General features: G+C 43.5%; 1 protein-coding gene across 2 annotated transcripts in view; it reads left to right on the top strand.

Moving 5' to 3' along the window:
- csmd3b (CUB and Sushi multiple domains 3b) overlaps positions 1-18579 on the top strand; it is a gene marked incomplete at its 3' end in the record, with an annotated part of 479766 nt that overhangs the window by 401684 nt on the left and 59503 nt on the right. For both annotated transcript variants that reach the window (XM_080787482.1, XM_080787483.1), the window contains 6 exons: positions 8614-8727; positions 12441-12536; positions 13131-13334; positions 14554-14678; positions 15920-16016; positions 18380-18484. In XM_080787482.1, coding sequence (XP_080643608.1) covers positions 8614-8727; positions 12441-12536; positions 13131-13334; positions 14554-14678; positions 15920-16016; positions 18380-18484 — 741 coding nt within the window. The remainder of the gene's footprint in view (positions 1-8613; positions 8728-12440; positions 12537-13130; positions 13335-14553; positions 14679-15919; positions 16017-18379; positions 18485-18579) is intronic.

Below are 18579 nucleotides of genomic sequence, written 5' to 3'. Positions count from 1 at the left end.
ATTCTTCACCTAAAGGGGATGTTCTACAGTGGAACATGGCATTTCTCTGCCCCTTCCTCCCAGAACACTTTAGATGCCTTTGCTAAATAAAGTAGTTTAATACATAGAAGAGAATGTATGTGATCACTAATTACGTTCACCAAGATTACAATTGAACACTGGAATACTTATAATAAACATTGACACAACTGATAACATTCTGTTTCACCTCCAAGAAACATTGTGAGCAAGCTCACAACGCCTCACATTTTATTTGTGAGCCGAGTCAAAACTAAATGTAATGCCCACAATTACAAAAGTGCTAATTATTCTGTAGTATAATTAGTATGGTACATGTATATATTCCTAAATTGTGTAATGGAAAATAGTCTTGCTACACGAACAATGCCATATTTTCTACATATAGAAGCTCTATCCTCATGCAATCCTGTCCACTTTACAGCTCTTTGTCTTTGATCTTAACAAGCCTTGTTATGTCAACCAGGGTCACAGTGGAGGCAGAGGAAAAGTTACAATCACTTCACATTGTAAAATACTCCTGACGTTTGTTCAATAATTCAATAAACAACATGCCGCGAGTCAAATATAATTGAAAATAAACTCTAGAACATATTTATTCTGCGTCATCAGCCATTAATTTCTACCCCCACCCCCTAAACATATGGCTGGTTAGTTTTAATCTGGCATTTTATCACCTCACATTAATCAGCACATGACGGAAAATCTAAATGGCCATCCTCTAATCTAAAGTTATTTTCTGCTTGTAGAGTGACCCAGTAAGTTATGTGTCTGTCTTAAAGGGATGTGTAATTTGCTATCTAACTATAAATGCACCAAGTCTCTGTGTGTGTACATACACGCACGTACGTACGCCTGTATGTCTGTAATCCACGTAACTCGAGAACCGTTCGCCCCACCGACTTCAAATTCGACACACGCGTTCCACCCCACCACAGGGAGTGCAGTGCCCGGTGTCGAGTCGGTCGGACCCACAGTTGTCCAGAACCGCCCCAAAAAGTCCTCTGCGCGGGCTCTGCCTCTGCCCAGGCCACAGCTGACATCACAAGCCCTCTGCCCCTCTGCCCCTGTGGCACTGGCCCCACGGGCACCACTCTAGTGACTATAAATGTAACTGAAAAGAAAGCAGTGTAATGAAATCTCTTTAGAGCTGAAATCCATGACTTAGTTTGACCGCATGAACCCTAGCACCCCTATGTGCTTTTTGAGAACGGTTTTGAAGGAGAATAGGGATTCACATTCCTTTGTTTTTGGCTTTTCTGTCTTTATTGATAGTTTCAAGTGGAGATTGACAGGAAAGAGGGAGAAAGAGATGGGGAGAGATTCAGATGCAGGAAAGGTCATCATGAACGGGACTCGAACACGCAACACGCTGTCAGGCCAGAGCCTATACTGTATGTTGCGTGCGTGGGATTCACATTCCTTTAGAAGTGTTGGTAGGGTAGGGCGTCCCACATTTTTGTGGATTCTGGTCAACTAAGTATATGTAGGGTTCGTTTGAGTTGTTTCTTGAACCAAATGTCATTTTAACCAATCTCTATGGTAGAGCAGGGTTGCACAATGCACAGAATGGGTCCGATCAATCCAGGGGCGCTGCAGAATATTTGTGTTTCAATTATTTTTATTTGAGGAAATGACGTGACAGTAGTCATGTATACCTGCCTCAATGAGTGCTATTTTTCACTTCTATTTGGCATCGATTACTCACCCCATGGAGACTTGAATTAATAGATTGTGTTGGTCAAATTCCTAAGCCAATTATTTGATCAATCTAATTATTTTTGTAAAATACATTGTCAAAATCAACTTTTTGTTTCCTGTGCAATAACGGGAAGGATATTTTTGGAATATCCATTTCTAATCAACTATTGCAGATATAATCTCACTAATATTTGTAGTTATACATCATGGCAAAGTACAGTAACTACACAACCCAAACATCTACCAAAGTATCCCTGTGCTGTAATGTAGTTTGTATTACCTCTCCCCATCAGGAAAGTGTGAGAATGGACTTAAAACACGGGGATTGAAGCTTTAATAGAATATACCGCCGTGGGGCGGCAGTGGCTCAGGGGTAGATCTGACCGGATTCCCAGTTGGAACCCAGGCTCCCCCAGAGTTAGTGTCCAAGTATCCTTGGGGAAGACACTGAACCCCTAATTGCTCCTGATGTGCAGGTTGGTGCCTTGCATGGTTTCCTCCGGCATGTGAATGTGTGTGTGAATGGGTGAATGTAATGCACAATCTCTGTGAAGCGCCTTGGATAAAGGCGCTATATAAATGCACCATTTACCATTTATACAACTAGCACATACCTGCAGTGGTTGGACGTGGTCTCCCTACTATTTGGACCTTGTTGTTGGCTAGGGGGTGCATACTTAGTTTAGACTAGTCATTGGTTAGACATGGTTGACTATGAAAATTAAAGTAATTTAAACTGTAGCTTCTTGACTGTAGCTTCCTTGGACATTGTTTCAATTGCACATAGACTTATATAGTCACGGATTGTAGCTGCTACGTGTAATGTCATATTCCTGGGCCCCGGTAATGAAAGTATCAGTTCTAAGCAGGAGGCGTAGAGGAGTAGTATTCGAGCAGAATAAGAGTGCAGCAATCGAGAGAGATAAAGAGAGACGGGGATGTTGTCTTCAGGAAGGAACAATGGTATGAAGCAGGAGACTGATTTAATAAGGGGGAAAAAGGTTAATATTAATGCTAGCTTTCATTTCCGTAGATACAGCTGTCAGGGAGTAGTGGTGTTTCTTCTTCTCAATACAGTAAGAGGGGAGCTGGGGAAATAATACTGCTGCAAACCGAGTTCTCCAGTAAATAAAAGAATACAAAATAATAAAAAAATAAACTAAATACATATTTTAAAGAACCAAACTTTTCACATTCCTCTCAAAGTGAAAAAAAAAAGAAGTACCACTCTAAAGCCAGAGAATTGACAGTTTCCCCATGTCAGCCATACAGGAACTTATAAAACCGAAATCACAAAGCTCATATTTTTCTGTATTCAACTTGACATTGGCTTGTTCTCGGCGAACATGCAACAGCAGTCTTTCATTCACAACCACAGCAATACAGGATGGCACGATAGTGTCACAACACTACTGCCTCCTTAAGTCCCTCTGCCAGATTTGCGCTCATAAATAAGTCATATACTGTATAGGGTGAGTTTGCAGAACATGGCTTTACATGTTCCACTCAGAGGTGATGTGATGAGGCAGTCACTGCACTGTAGCTCGCCTCTCTGTAGCTCTGCATTGTATGTCCATGTATCAGCACAGACAAGTGTAGAATAATGGTGGCACGCTGCTTTTGTCTTATGCACTTGTCTTTCACCTTTGCTGTATCTCATCGAGAAACCAAAGGTTTTCTCAAAGCCGGGATCTTCAAGTTCTTGATTCGTAGCTCCCAACATGATGGGCTATATCGCTCATCGCTCGGGCGTGGCTTGCAAGCCTCAAGGCTGCACTGTCTGCACACATGACTTGTTGTCAAGTGATTTAAGGACGTTGTCTTCCTGAACACTCCTGGGAAAACTAACTTATGGTACCTTCACTTGATATGTCCGTGTATTTATCTTCTGACAATTGTTCGGTACACACCCATACTGAACCACAATGCCCAACATAACACTGAAACTTATTCTGGATACAGCGAAGCAACGGCAATTACATGGATATTTTATTTGACCACCATGTCTACTAAGAGATATTTACAAACTTTAAAACTGTGTGAACTCTGGTTAAATATCTGAAACACTGCCCACACAAATTGTATTACTTTTTTTTTTAATATATGTTTATTGGTAGTAGTTTTCAACAATGTACTATGTAGTACAGTTTGAACATACAATTATTTTTTTCTCCCTCACCCCATCCCTCCCCCCACAGTTATCGTCATCATTAAACAATATAGAAAATAACAATTGAGTACAGACATACAAAAACAACCATGTACAAATTGTATTACTGATAAACGGTTGGTGCTCACAGGAGATTAAAGTGTATAGTGCTTCTAGGATCAACGAGACAATAAAGACTTCCAAGCACTCAAACAATGTGGAGGAGAGGAAGTGCTTCCTCACATGTTTTGAGTGCTCGGATACCGAAGGAAATTGGGTTCAACTGTTCTAGGGCTTGTGGCACCAGTAAGTGGCGGTATAGTACAATTACATTAAAATAACATATGCCACTAATAACTTTATACAAATTGAGCTCTCCATAGCTGTCATTAACAAATGACAATCTAATAGACAGTCAGTAATAGGTAGTGAAACTTTCCTCATATGTATTACTTGCAGGCACTCCAACTGGTGGCCGGATGCTGTTTAAAGAACATTGTTATTATATTAAATGAAGTTGACAACGCAAGTTCAGGACTATTTGCTTGACAAGTGAGCATGCAGATCTGCCATTCTCAGCGAATGTTCAGCCTATTTTCCCCGGATGTTCCGCTATTATTACATGCCCAGAACTAGGGTCCATGTGGTTAACCACTTCAACCTATATATCATAGGTTGACTAAGGTATCCAAGGGCTCTATACTTACCCCTCGTTGTTTCCCTCTGCGCCAAATATCTTTGTCGAAAGTAGCCGATCGACAAGCTCAACGTCTACTTTTCTCCTTAACCCATTCTGACCTGAGATCAGATTCATACGAGGTTTCCACTGGACACACACTGGTCTGATGAACCCATTCTGACCTGAGATCAGATTCTAAAAATGTCAGTCGTTCTTCGAATTTTTCAAAAATAGCAGACCTACAAGCTCGTATCGCGCCACTCGGTGGCGCGATATGAGCTTGTAGATCTGCTATTTTTCAATAGGTAAAGCATAACATGATGCTAACACCAAAATGGGTGCCCGGTCAGAATGGGTTAATGTTCGGCCCAGAATAGAGACACTCTGGACACTCATGTTGTTAATTCCCTCGATATCTCCCTCTGATCTCTCTGATCACTAATTACCAACCATCACCATCTTGAGAGAATGAACTGGAAAAAAGTTGAAATTGGGGTTTTTTTTTCTCCCCCCACTAGAAGTCTGAAACATCCATCCACATCGCCAACCTTCGCCATGCTTTACAGGGCGCAATTTGATATGATAGATACACAATCGATTAATTGCAATGCAAAAGCTCCATTTTAGATCGAAACACGTCAGACTAGAAGAATGAGTTGCCGTTTAGATATCGATGTAGTTGGGTCGTTGGAATTCAAAATCAATGCATCGATGCAACAGATTAATCTTTGCACGCTGTGTGTGTGTGTGTGTGTGTGTGTGTGTGTGTGTGGGTGTGGGTGGGGGGGGGGTAAGGGTCTTTATATCCAGCCCTCTTCTGCCACTGTGTGGAGTCTCTTTGAACTGTGGACTGCATTAACCACATTAACAAATGTGGCTATTTGGCTGTCATTATAGTAGAGTGACCAGCCACAAAATTGGCCCTGTTGGGGGGGGGGGGGGGGGGGGGGTCGGGGTACGCATTAACCTTAAGTGGTTAAGCGTGCGTGTGTGTGTGTGTGTGTGTGTGTGTGTGTGTGACATCTTGGACTAGACTGGCCTCGGTGGTGAGACGAGTCACTGCATGTGTTCACCGTGTTACCTTGAAACCTACACACAGCAGGGGAGGCCATTTAGCAATTTCTGCTCACGAGTCCAATGCCATCCATCTCTGTATAAGTCCCCCGACATCCACCCCCAGAAGAACGTACGCGCTCCACCTCCCCCAGAAGAACGTACGCGCTCCACCTCCCCCAGAAGAACGTACGCGCTCCACCTCCCCTGGCTACCCCCTGCTGAGCCACCGCCTGGCTGAACGGCGACACAAACACGCACGCTGCTGACTGTTGTACCTAATAGCATTATTCTTTCACTATTTCACTACTACGTTATTGTTTTATAACTTTTTATAATTGTTTTAGGCGTTTAGCCTAATGCTCTTAATCCAGAGCGATTTACAGTAAGCTAGTACAATACAAGGTAATACATCAAATGCATGGAAATAGTCTGCTAGGATCATACAGTACAGTACACTTCGTTCCTTCTAGAGAGGGACCTACAGTATGGATGTCACTTTCTCTGAGGTAACTTTTGGGGCCACCCCCCCGAGGGGTGTGGTTTTGCCTTAAGGGGTGTGGTTAAGGCACCTTTTTTTCCCCCCAAGAGGAAGTCACTAATGTTGCTCAGGAGAGGAATGTCTACCCCCGCCACCCGACTAGGGATAAGCGGTTGAAGATGGTTGGATGGATCTCTCACGCACCCCCTGCAGTACCTCCGAGTCCACGTACACCCATTTGAGAAGCACTGATCTACTATTCTTTATGCAAAGCGTTCAGGGATTCTATGCCGGCCAGGTGGGAGTTGAACTTGGGACCTTTGAGTAGAGGAGCCATTCTTTCTTCTTCTTGTTCGGTGCGTACTGCCGGCTTTGTTGTCAACCTGCCACCCTGCCATGTTCAACTCTGGATCATTTGCAGAGAGCAGTCTAATGGGAGCGGTGATTCACACAGCGTATGTTTTTGTGAGTCAGTGCGGGAGAAATTCTCATCACGTCTCAAAAGAGCTCTGCGGAGAAGCAAAAAGAAAGCTGTTTATAAAGTGACCGGTGACCTTCTTATAGCAGGATGTATCCTTGGAAATGTGCAGCGTTAATCCTTTACACCTCACCCTCAGGGACGAAAGAGTGCTTGCGCGAGCACGTGTGTTTTTTCTTGTATTACACAGTATGTATGCGTATGGATGCGTGTGTGTGTACATCTCAGGGCTTTCGTGACGTGTGTGTGTGTGTGTGTGTGTCTTGTGTGCTCATGTGTGCATAATGTATGTGCATGCATGTTCAAGCTACAACTGATTTATCCTAGCTTTAAGGCAGTGTCGTGCACCGAAAATACGTCTCCACACTCACAACAAGTATAAATCAGGCCCTTTGGCGGTTCTGGTTTCACCGAGGCTGCACTACAGTGACTTATCTCACAGCGTCTTTCCGTCTCGTGACCCTTAAGAAACAAACACTAGATGCTCCTTTACATGAGCTTGATGTGTCGTCTGTGTTTGTATTCATGACCGCACCGCGTCAACGCGGCTCTCGATGAGAGGTCGTGTGACACCGACCGATCAGGAGAATGACAGCGAGGGATTTGGAGGCTTACAGTATGAATGAAGATGGGACCGCGAACGTCCACCGGCACGTGACCCTGTCACAGGGGCTCAGTGGAACGGGGGTGGGGAGGGGAGGGATGCTGACATGACATGTGCTTCTGATGTCGGGGGCTTGGATTCTGATCACAGCTCGTCAAGTGTCTCTCTCTCTCCCCCCCCCAATCTTTCCTAGCAAATGAATAGTAGTTTGTGTTTACACAAACACAAATATTGAATGCCATTGACAATGAATGGCCAGCTTTGAGTGTTTAACATTGAAGACGAAGGTGAGGACGCAGATTGTGATGATGATGTATGACGACGATTGAACCAAATAACTAGATAATGTTTGGGTCAGGATCTCCTCTGTTATCAACAAGAGTGCAAAGAAGGCCTCTAGCCGGAGCCCTCATTTCGACTATGCTTGCACCTCATGGTTCACTAGCATCTCAATGTCACTAAATAGAAAACTGCAGCCCTCTAAAAACAAACCTAATAAGACTGCTTCTAGGCCTCTCTCCCATGGGCTCACCTTCTCCCAGCCCGCTTCGCTAGACTGGTTTGGCTCAAGGTTGAAGACAGAATGCAGCATCTCGCAATGGGTCTACTCTGCATGGTCTTTAAGACCAGCGCCCCGATACCTGTCAAACTACTTCTCTAGAGTAAGTGATGCCCATAGGCATAACACCAGAAAGATATCATCTGACCTAGTTCCCCAAAAATGTGGCTCATACATGGGTAAAAATGCATTCTGCCCAATGCCGCCCAAATGTGGAATGGCCTACCAAAAGACAAAAGGTTCTATACTCCGTATCCAAACTCAATATAGAAGAATTCCTGTCATTATAATACAAGTGAACAGAGTTTACACCTTGGATAGTAGAATCCTCTAATCACCCATTCTTTCTCTGTAAATAATACCTCAAGATTCTACTGAGCTTTATTAAATAGGTTTTGTATTTGTATTTGTATTACTGAATTGAGTACAATAGACCTACAATGGAAACAAGCGCCTGCGTCTTTTTGTGTCATCCTTTCGGCGTAAACTTTGACTGTACTACCTGTACTGTTAATAATCGTGTTAATATATTATTAAATCAATCAAAATACAAAAACATGTCACAATAAATACACCTTATGTGACTTCTGTGTCAGCCGACATCTCAGCCAGCAAACTGTTGCTGTGTTGTGCACAGCAAATTTCACATTTTGTCGAGCAAGTGTCGCGGTTTGTAATTCTGCACCAATGTTTGGCTTCAAACACAAGATGACATGCCAGCATAATGACATTTAGATGACTTATTATAGTGCGAATTGAGATTAATCATTGGGAAGGCAGGTGGTGGTGTTGAATGATAATAGTGTACTCTAACTCAGCACTCTCTCTCTCTCTCTCTCTCTACATTTCCCTGACTATGTCTGTTGTTTCTGCCTCTCTGTGTCCCTGTAGTTCTCTTTGGTCAGTTTGTCATGTTCCAGACCTCTCTGAACGACGTGGTGGAGATCTACGACGGGCCCACCCAGCAGAACACCCTTCTTTCTTCCCTGTCTGGCTCTCATTCGGGTAAGGATGAATGTTCTGATACAGTGTTACCCAAACCCAAACGTTCTCATTCGGGTAAGGATGAATGTTCTGATACAGTGTTACCCAAACCCAAACGTTCTCATTCGGGTAAGGATGAATGTTCTGATACAGTGTTACCCAAACCCAAACGTTCTCATTTGGGTAAGGATGAATGTTCTGATACAGTGTTACCCAAACCCAAACGTTCTCATTCAGGTAAGGATGAATGGCCTGAAACAGTGTTACCCAAACCCAAACGTTCTCATTCGGGTAAGGATGAATGTTCTGATACAGTGTTACCCAAACCCAAACGTTCTCATTCGGGTAAGGATGAATGGTCTGAAACAGTGTTACCCAAACCCAAACGTTCTCATTCGGGTAAGGATGAATGTTCTGATACAGTGTTACCCAAACCCAAACGTTCTCATTCGGGTAAGGATGAATGTTCTGATACAGTGTTACCCAAACCCATGTTCTCATTTGGGTAAGGATGAATGTTCTGATACAGTGTTACCCAAACCCAAACGTTCTCATTCGGGTAAGGATGAATGGTCTGAAACAGTGTTACCCAAACCCAAACGTTCTCATTCGGGTAAGGATGAATGGTCTGAAACAGTGTTACCCAAACCCAAACGTTCTCATTCAGGTAAGGATGAATGGTCTGATACAGTGTTACCCAAACCCAAACGTTCTCATTTGGGTAAGGATGAATGTTCTGATACAGTGTTACCCAAACGTTCTCATTCAGGTAAGGATGAATGTTCTGATACAGTGTTACCCAAACCCAAACATTCTCATTCGGGTAAGGATGAATGGTCTGATACAGTGTTACCCAAACCCAAACGTTCTCATTCGGGTAAGGATGAATGTTCTGATACAGTGTTACCCAAACCCAAACGTTCTCATTCGGGTAAGGATGAATGGTCTGAAACAGTGTTACCCAAACCCAAACGTTCTCATTCGGGTAAGGATGAATGTTCTGAAACAGTGTTACCCAAACCCAAACGTTCTCATTCGGGTAAGGATGAATGTTCTGAAACAGTGTTACCCAAACCCAAACGTTCTCAGTCGGGTAAGGATGAATGGTCTGAAACAGTGTTACCCAAACCCAAACGTTCTCATTCGGGTAAGGATGAATGTTCTGATACAGTGTTACCCAAACCCAAACGTTCTCATTCGGGTAAGGATGAATGTTCTGATACAGTGTTACCCAAACCCATGTTCTCATTTGGGTAAGGATGAATGTTCTGATACAGTGTTACCCAAACCCAAACCCAAACGTTCTCATTCGGGTAAGGATGAATGGTCTGAAACAGTGTTACCCAAACCCAAACGTTCTCATTCGGGTAAGGATGAATGGTCTGAAACAGTGTTACCCAAACCCAAACGTTCTCATTCAGGTAAGGATGAATGGTCTGATACAGTGTTACCCAAACCCAAACGTTCTCATTTGGGTAAGGATGAATGTTCTGATACAGTGTTACCCAAACGTTCTCATTCAGGTAAGGATGAATGTTCTGATACAGTGTTACCCAAACCCAAACATTCTCATTCGGGTAAGGATGAATGGTCTGATACAGTGTTACCCAAACCCAAACGTTCTCATTCGGGTAAGGATGAATGTTCTGATACAGTGTTACCCAAACCCAAACGTTCTCATTCGGGTAAGGATGAATGGTCTGAAACAGTGTTACCCAAACCCAAACGTTCTCATTCGGGTAAGGATGAATGTTCTGAAACAGTGTTACCCAAACCCAAACGTTCTCATTCGGGTAAGGATGAATGTTCTGATACAGTGTTACCCAAACCCAAACGTTCTCATTCGGGTAAGGATGAATGGTCTGATACAGTGTTACCCAAACCCAAACGTTCTCATTCGGGTAAGGATGAATGTTCTGAAACAGTGTTACCCAAACCCAAACGTTCTCATTCGGGTAAGGATGAATGTTCTGAAACAGTGTTACCCAAACCCAAACGTTCTCATTCGGGTAAGGATGAATGTTCTGATACAGTGTTACCCAAACCCAAACGGTGTGCCGAAAGCCGATGGAGGAGAGGCACATTGCTGTCTCGTGAGGACAGTCCAGGATTGCCTTGGAACACATTATTCCATTGTAATATATTCACAACTATACAAAAAGTTTATGATATGATATGATTCATGAATGATTGATTGATCTACTACTGTAATACAGAGGCAAATTCTATACCCTAGAAAATTGCATCCATATTTTTATTTTACGCATGTCATTATGGGCAACATTTCTTTTCACACGTACAAAAATAATTGCAAAAATGCTCGATCTACACGGTGACCTTGTGAATCTGATATTTTCACATTGGGATTCTGATGAAAAAGTTTTAAAACCAATGTACTGGTTTGATAGATTGCCAGACAGACAGAGACACTATTAGACTTCATGGCTGACTGACAGATAGAGCAGCTAGGCAGATGGATTTCAGCCTCTGGTAAATTACCAGATCCGTCTTATTTACACCAAAGTATCCGATTCCTATCACATTGGTTCCTGCATGGAATGAAGCCGCTGTGTCACTCCAAAACAGTTTTTCCTTTTCTTGTTCTTTGTTAAAATGTTAACGTTTGGTAAAAAAAAAAGAAAATGCAAAAGCAATTCCAAAAATACGGCCCCCTGGAGACTATATCAGACTATATCAGTCTCCAGAACCAAGGACGTGTCTGGGGCATACACAAAAGCCTGAGTAGATGACCCACACCTGTCAAAATACCTCTTTAACTAATTTAGCTGGGGACCCCCTGGAACCCCCTCAAGGACCGCTGGGGGTCCCCGGAGCCCACTTTGAGAACCACTTCTCTACACAGCCCCAGGAATGTCCTGTACGACCGAGACGGGGCCAGTTGAAGCCATCTTTAATGTGGTGTCCACATCGATACTGCATGGGGGAGAGATGAGCTCGCAAATTAGATTGAATACGCCAGAAAGGCAAGAGCGCCGGACAGAGGTAAAGGCTTTCACACGGTTATGGAGATGGACTGTGACTTTCACAGAAATTAACCGCCACGGAGGAACACAAATGGGGATTTCTATTGTCTCCAACCACCTCTGACCACAATCTAATCAAAATGCTGGCAGTTTAGACTAGACTGACAATCTGTGTTTCAGTCAACTGAATCACCTAAGATGTTATTGTCAAATCCAGCATGCTGTTTTTGCATGCCGTGTGGGATTAAAATATCTCAAGGCATCATGGCGCGTGTTAGTCCCTCTTTGTGTTATTCAAATGTGTCTTTATCCATTTATCCACTTAAACCCTTTATTGACCATGGTTCCCCCAGGGTTGTATAATTGTACTGTACCTCTGGAACTTCTCTCTACACCAAATTTCTTCTCTGAAAATCTACGAGCTCACAATGCGACGCATTGTGAATCAGCCAAAACACAATTATGTTCAGACTAATGGTAATTTATTTGTAACCATCCAACATTTAAATGCCGTGTTTCATTTAGAAAGCTCACAATGCGACGCACTGTGAGCTTGTAGATCTGCTATTTTCACAGAATGCTCACTACAAAATAGGGACATTAGGGTTCAAGTGGTTAAACATGGTGCGATTCCGTGTGCTTGACTGAGTAGTGATGTTGAGTTTCTTATGAATAAATGATTGGTTAAAAATCTATTAATCAAAATCAATCTCTCTCTCTCTTTCTCTCTCTCTCTCTCTCTCTCTCTAGGTGAATCTCTTCCTCTGAGTTCTGGCAACCAGATCACCATAAAGTTCACCACAGTGGGTCCAGAAACAGCTAAAGGATTCCACTTTGTCTATCAAGGTCAGTCATCCAACATTTAAATGCTGTGTTTCATTTAGACATAACATGCTTACCCACGCACGCACGCTCAAACACATGCATGTATTCACACACCTGAACACGAGTGCACGCACGCATGGATGCATGTACACACACACACACACACACACACACACACACACATACACACACACACACACACACACACACACACACACACACACACACACACACACAGTCACAGTCACACACACAGTCACACACACATTGGAGTTGAGGGTCTTTGTAATCCTCAGCATTAAGTGTGTATAAATATGTATAAGTAAGTACGGGGGACAATTGGTGGAGTGAGTGAACGCAGCCCGTTGACAAGGGATTGTTAACCTCCCTGTGGGAATGGCTTTAATGGCAAACTGCTGACATTAAAAAGCAAAGCTTTTGCACACCTACCATAAAGATAGCCTGATGAAGGCCACATAGGCCGACACGTTGCTGTATCCCTGAAATAAAAGTTGGTCACTGCATTTGAAGACAGTGTTTGTTCCTTTTTCAAACTGCTGACATGGACACATTTTAATGCACATTTTAATGTCTCCTTTTTTTTAATGTCTCCAGCTGTCCCCCGGACCAGCTCCACACAGTGCAGCTCGGTTCCCGAGCCACGCTTCGGGAAGCGCCTGGGCAACGACTTTGCGGTGGGCTCCGCGGTGCAGTTTGAGTGCAACCCCGGCTACGTTCTTCACGGCTCTACGGCCATACGCTGTGAGACCGTGCCAGACACCCTGGCACAATGGAACGACACCCTGCCCACCTGTATAGGTCAGTGGGAAAAGGACACTCTGCCCACCTGTATAGGTCAGTAGGAAAAGGCCACTCTGCCCACCTGTATAGGTCAGTAGGAAAAGGCCACTCTGCCCACCTGTATAGGTCAGTGGGAAAGGGACATTCTGCCCACCTGTATAGGTCAGTGGGAAAGGGACACTCTGCCCACCTGTATAGGTCAGTGGGAAAGGGACACTCTGCCCACCTGTATAGGTCAGTAGGAAAAGGTCACTCTGCCCACCTGTATAGGTCAGTGGGAAAGGGACACTCTGCCCACCTGTATAGGTCAGTGGGAAAAGGACACTCTGCCCACCTGTATAGGTCAGTAGGAAAAGGTCACTCTGCCCACCTGTATAGGTCAGTGGGAAAGGGACACTCTGCCCACCTGTATAGGTCAGTAGGGAAAGGTCACTCTGCCCACCTGTATAGGTCAGTAGGAAAAGGCCACTCTGCCCACCTGTATAGGTCAGTGGGAAAGGGACACTCTGCCCACCTGTATAGGTCAGTGGGAAAAGGACACTCTGCCCACCTGTATAGGTCAGTAGGAAAAGGTCACTCTGCCCACCTGTATAGGTCAGTAGGAAAAGGTCACTCTGCCCACCTGTATAGGTCAGTAGGAAAAGGTCACTCTGCCCACCTGTATAGGTCAGTAGGAAAAGGTCACTCTGCCCACCTGTAGGTCCGTGGGGGAACGAGTATACTTGGATTTGTTTTAGTTCAGTGGTTTTCAACCAGTGGTCCTTGAGGGGGTTCCAGGTGGTCCCCAGCAAAATGATGGAGAGTTGGTAATCAAATGGACCCTTATAGATCTTTAACTCTTGAGAGTGGTTTCAATATTAATCTAAATCTGCAAACTAAAGTTTTTAAATTGTAGTGGAGTAAAAAGTACATTTGCCTCTGAGATGTATTAGTAAAAAAAAGTACAAGTACAAGTACAAGTTCCTCATAATTGTACTACTACACCACTGGTATATACTGTAGGTAAACCCTGATCTGAATGCCTTCCAAAAGAAATATCTTCTATATTACTATTCAACCATGCCAGTCCCTGACATCATGGAAAACTATTGCAGCTGCTTACAGATGTAACCTCATATAACCTATCTTCTGCTGTAGCTCCCAGTGGGAGTGCCTGGACCGCACAAACATTGTGTACACATTCACACCACGCTTCATTCTCTCTCTCTCTCTCTCTCTCTCTCTCTCTTTCTCTCAGTTCCCTGCGGGGGTGCGTTGACTTTACGCCGTGGGACCATCTTGTCACCCGGCTACCCGGAGCCTTATGACAACAACCAGAACTGTGTTTGGAAAGTTTCAGTTCCAGAGGGGGCTGGAATACAGGTAACACCTTCCCTCAGTCTCATCTAGGCTGGCTGAGATAACTTCACACTGTCTTGGGTGGAAAAAACTAAAGTCTATTGGATGGATGTTCTTCTCATTAGATGGAGGCAGGGATGTGCAGAGAATGTTTGAGAGGCAGTGACTGAAACTCCCTAAAAGGGTACATTTAGCAAAAGTAGCGGATCTACAAACGTGTCGCAGCACTCTTTAGCTACTGGAGATGCGTCGTACGACATGGATTTCTACACACAGAGGACAACTTCTTTACAACGTAAAATGCTGCGTTCTGGGGAAAAAAGGCTCTAGCCCCCTTTGATGTTTATGTGTGCACGTGCCTGCATGGATGGCGGTACTATATAGCCACTGTAATAAACTGTGTAGGAATAGGAAGATCCAGTATTTTACTCGTGCCGTATAATACACACGAGGGAGTGCTGCTGTGTGCTGATCTATGACCAGGGCACGCCAGCGTCAATACCTCACAAGCATAGCAGTTTCATTATGGGTATTTATGGGTAGATGTCATGACAGTGGTTCCTTCATTCCTTAACCTCGTCTATAGTGGAATTCCAGACGCCATGGTGCAAAAGTGGAATAAACCGTTGATTCTGTTCAGTTTTGAGGTTTTATTGTCATTGGAAATTAAAGTAAAACTAATTTGATCAAACTAGATCTTTTAGACGGAATAAAACAGACAAACGGAATCAAATAATGTTTCTGTAGTTGACAATGTAATATTCTTCCAGGCCCGGGGCTGAAATCCGTCTGCCTAGCTGCTCTATCTGTCAGTCAGCCATTAAGTCTAATAGTGTCTCTGTCTGTCTGGCGATCTATCAAACCAGTACATTGGTTTTAAAACTTTTTCATCAGAATCCCAGTGTGAAAATATCAGATTTACAAGGTCACCGTGTAGATCGAGCATTTTTGCAATTATTTTTGTACGTTTGCACATATTTTGTTAAGTCAGGATGAGCAGTGCATGTTATTGCCTCCATGAGCTCTTGAGGAAAGCAAAGCGACCCAGAATGGAATTATTGATTTGAAGGAAAGTAAAGTGAGTGATTATCAATTGTCTGTACAGCATGTATCGCTCTCACACGCTCGCACGCACACACACACACACACACACACACACACACACACACACACACACAAACACACACACACACACACACACACACACACACACACACGCACAGTATGTAAACACTCACCCTGTCTCACTGTCCCTGTGTTTTCAGATACAAGTGGTGAGCTTTGCTACAGAGCATAACTGGGATTCTCTGGATTTCTACGATGGCGCTGACAATCACGCGCCGAGACTGGGCAGCTATTCAGGTAAAAAAAACAAAACAATAATGTACCGACTGAGAAAAACATTGTGGTTGCTCCCATCGTGGTTGTTGAATTGAACGCAACTATGACTTAAAATGTGCTAATATCATATGGCATCCACATAAATTACATCACAAATGTTCTCTTATGGGGCCTCTACAAAACCTTTTCAGATGGGGGGCCAAAAATACAAATTAGAGGTCCTTTTTGGTTTGAGAACCAATGTCATGCTTGACTTGTCACCATAGGATCAACTGTATCCCTGGCAAGAAGCCAAGTGCTGAAAAAAATGAATGCAATAATTCCACCCGTCTCCCTCAGCAGGGGTAGAGAATTATACCTCTTGCACCAGCTAAAAAAACCAAATTGGCAGTGCCTGCACACTGTGCACAGCAGCATATTGATTCTGCAGTTTACTTTGCGATCAGTCCGAAAGTATGAAAAGATGATTGTGTGACTGGTAAATCCCCAGTCGTCTTAGTTGGGCATAATAACACCTCTCCTCTCTATGTAATGATTTGTCAGACTTTGTCGACTGACATAGTGAACATAGCCATTATACAAGCTAAAACAATCTTCTAAATCCTCCAGTTTTCTGAAATAAATATTTTCACGATTTTTCTAAAATAGCAGACCTACAAGCTCGAGCTACGAGCTTGTAGATCTGCTATTTTTCAATAGCTAAATTATAACATAATGTTTAAAACACCAAAAGGGGTTCCCGCCAAAAATGGGTAAATCAATTCCCTGTTATTGATTGGGTAAAGGTCCTGACAGATGAAGATAAACGTCATTGCCAACTTGTTCGGCACACTCGTGCATTCAATTATACTTATAGGGAACTCATCATGGCTGCTAGTGGGACGATTACTTTGCTACTAATAAGCAGCTTTTATCCAGTATGAATGTGACCAGCATGGGTCACTGAGTCCAAAAATATTCACACAGATTCAACTAACAATACAGAATGACTTTCATCTACCACGTATCTCAAGGGGTTTAAGTCTTTTTTTGTGTTTCCAACACAATTGGCAGTTCTTCAATTCTCCCTGTCCATTACGTGGCATAAAGACTTAGCCCCGTTCGGGTTACAACCCGAACAGGGCTGAGTGTCGGCTAAGCGAACTTCGCAATGTTCGACGCGGCAACTCGTGCGCACTCGGTGGTGTCTCTTGTTAAGGGCTCTAAAACACTGTACTTTAACCCCTGCTTCTAGTAGGATGGGGGGCGTGACCATTTACAGTACTCGCACACGAAGGCGATTCCGCACTCGCAGCGGTACCACTTGTCAATCAGTAGCGGTCCTACCAAACCCCATCTAAATTTGTCAATACAAGACAAAATTCAATCACCGTAATTATGTTAGTTAAATTGCATTAAGACTCTAACACACAGATTGGTCAAAATAGCTTTTACTGGTAAAGGTCTTGGAGCAGGTATAAAACCACATGAAAGCTTGCATCCTGAGTAGTTTGTCAAAAATTGCAGATTTACAATCTGACAGCGCTTTGCATGCATTGGAACGAGTTGTGAGCTTGTAAATCTATCTATTTTTGGCACAGAGATGTGGTGTAGAGGGGGGGGGGGGGGGGGGATGACTGGAGCAAGAACAAACCCCTGGGGGACCCCCCGTCAATGAATTAAGTATAGGTTTTAAGTGGTTCATTCCATAGAATCATGTACAGTAGCTTACATTATGCAAATCTGAAAGCCCAGCACTCTATTACTCTATACTCTAGGCTGAAAACGGCTAATAAACTTCTCCACTTAAAGTGTTGACACAGTACTGCATATATTAGTATTTAACACCATTCAGGCTAAGTAGGTCAAACTAACAATTGAAAGGTGTTTACTGTCATCTCAATTAAATATACTTCCTGTCTTTTCCGCCACTCACTCACATAATATAAAATAAAACCACTTAATTATATCAAAGCCATTAAAATGGATCAGACATGCTTTTGTTGTGAATCACAAATATCCTGAAATGAACAAATGCCGTCGGTCCGTCCATCCGTCGGTCGGTCCTTCCGTCCGTCCGTCTGTCCATCCTTAACATTCTCCTCAGTGAGTTGACCTATCGATGGCGTCCCAAAATATACGTGCAGAAAGGAGTGAGGAAGTCGATTTTTAGCCACGATATCTGCAATCGCGGTTGTGGTCATGAGGGGATACTGTAGGGTCCCCAGATATCGTTGAACCAAAATGAGTTATGGATCTGCAGGTCTCTGAAACTGTGGACATTTTTTTAATTGGCCTACATCATAAGACATTTTAGCATTGCTATTACTTAAGTTTCTGCATTTATCTCAACCAAGTAAGCAAATCAGGAATAATCTCTCTCTCTCTCTCTCTCTCTCTCTCAGGTACCACCATCCCTCCTCTCCTGAACAGTACCTCCAACAACCTGTATCTCAGCTTCAGTTCTGATATCAGTGTCTCAGCAGCAGGCTTCCATCTGGAGTACACAGGTAGCGCCATCTCACCGCTACATCACTGACTGTGATCTCCACAGGGTGGCAGTTGTGCTTGTGTCCTCTGTGAGCGTGATGTGGGTGTCTGTCTG

This window comes from Protomyctophum bolini (genome assembly GCF_963924005.1).
Source record: "Protomyctophum bolini genome assembly, chromosome: 17".
NCBI lineage: Eukaryota > Metazoa > Chordata > Actinopteri > Myctophiformes > Myctophidae > Protomyctophum > Protomyctophum bolini.
The sequence above is the reverse complement of the archived record's forward strand: the minus strand, read 5'-3'. Positions and strand labels throughout refer to the sequence as shown.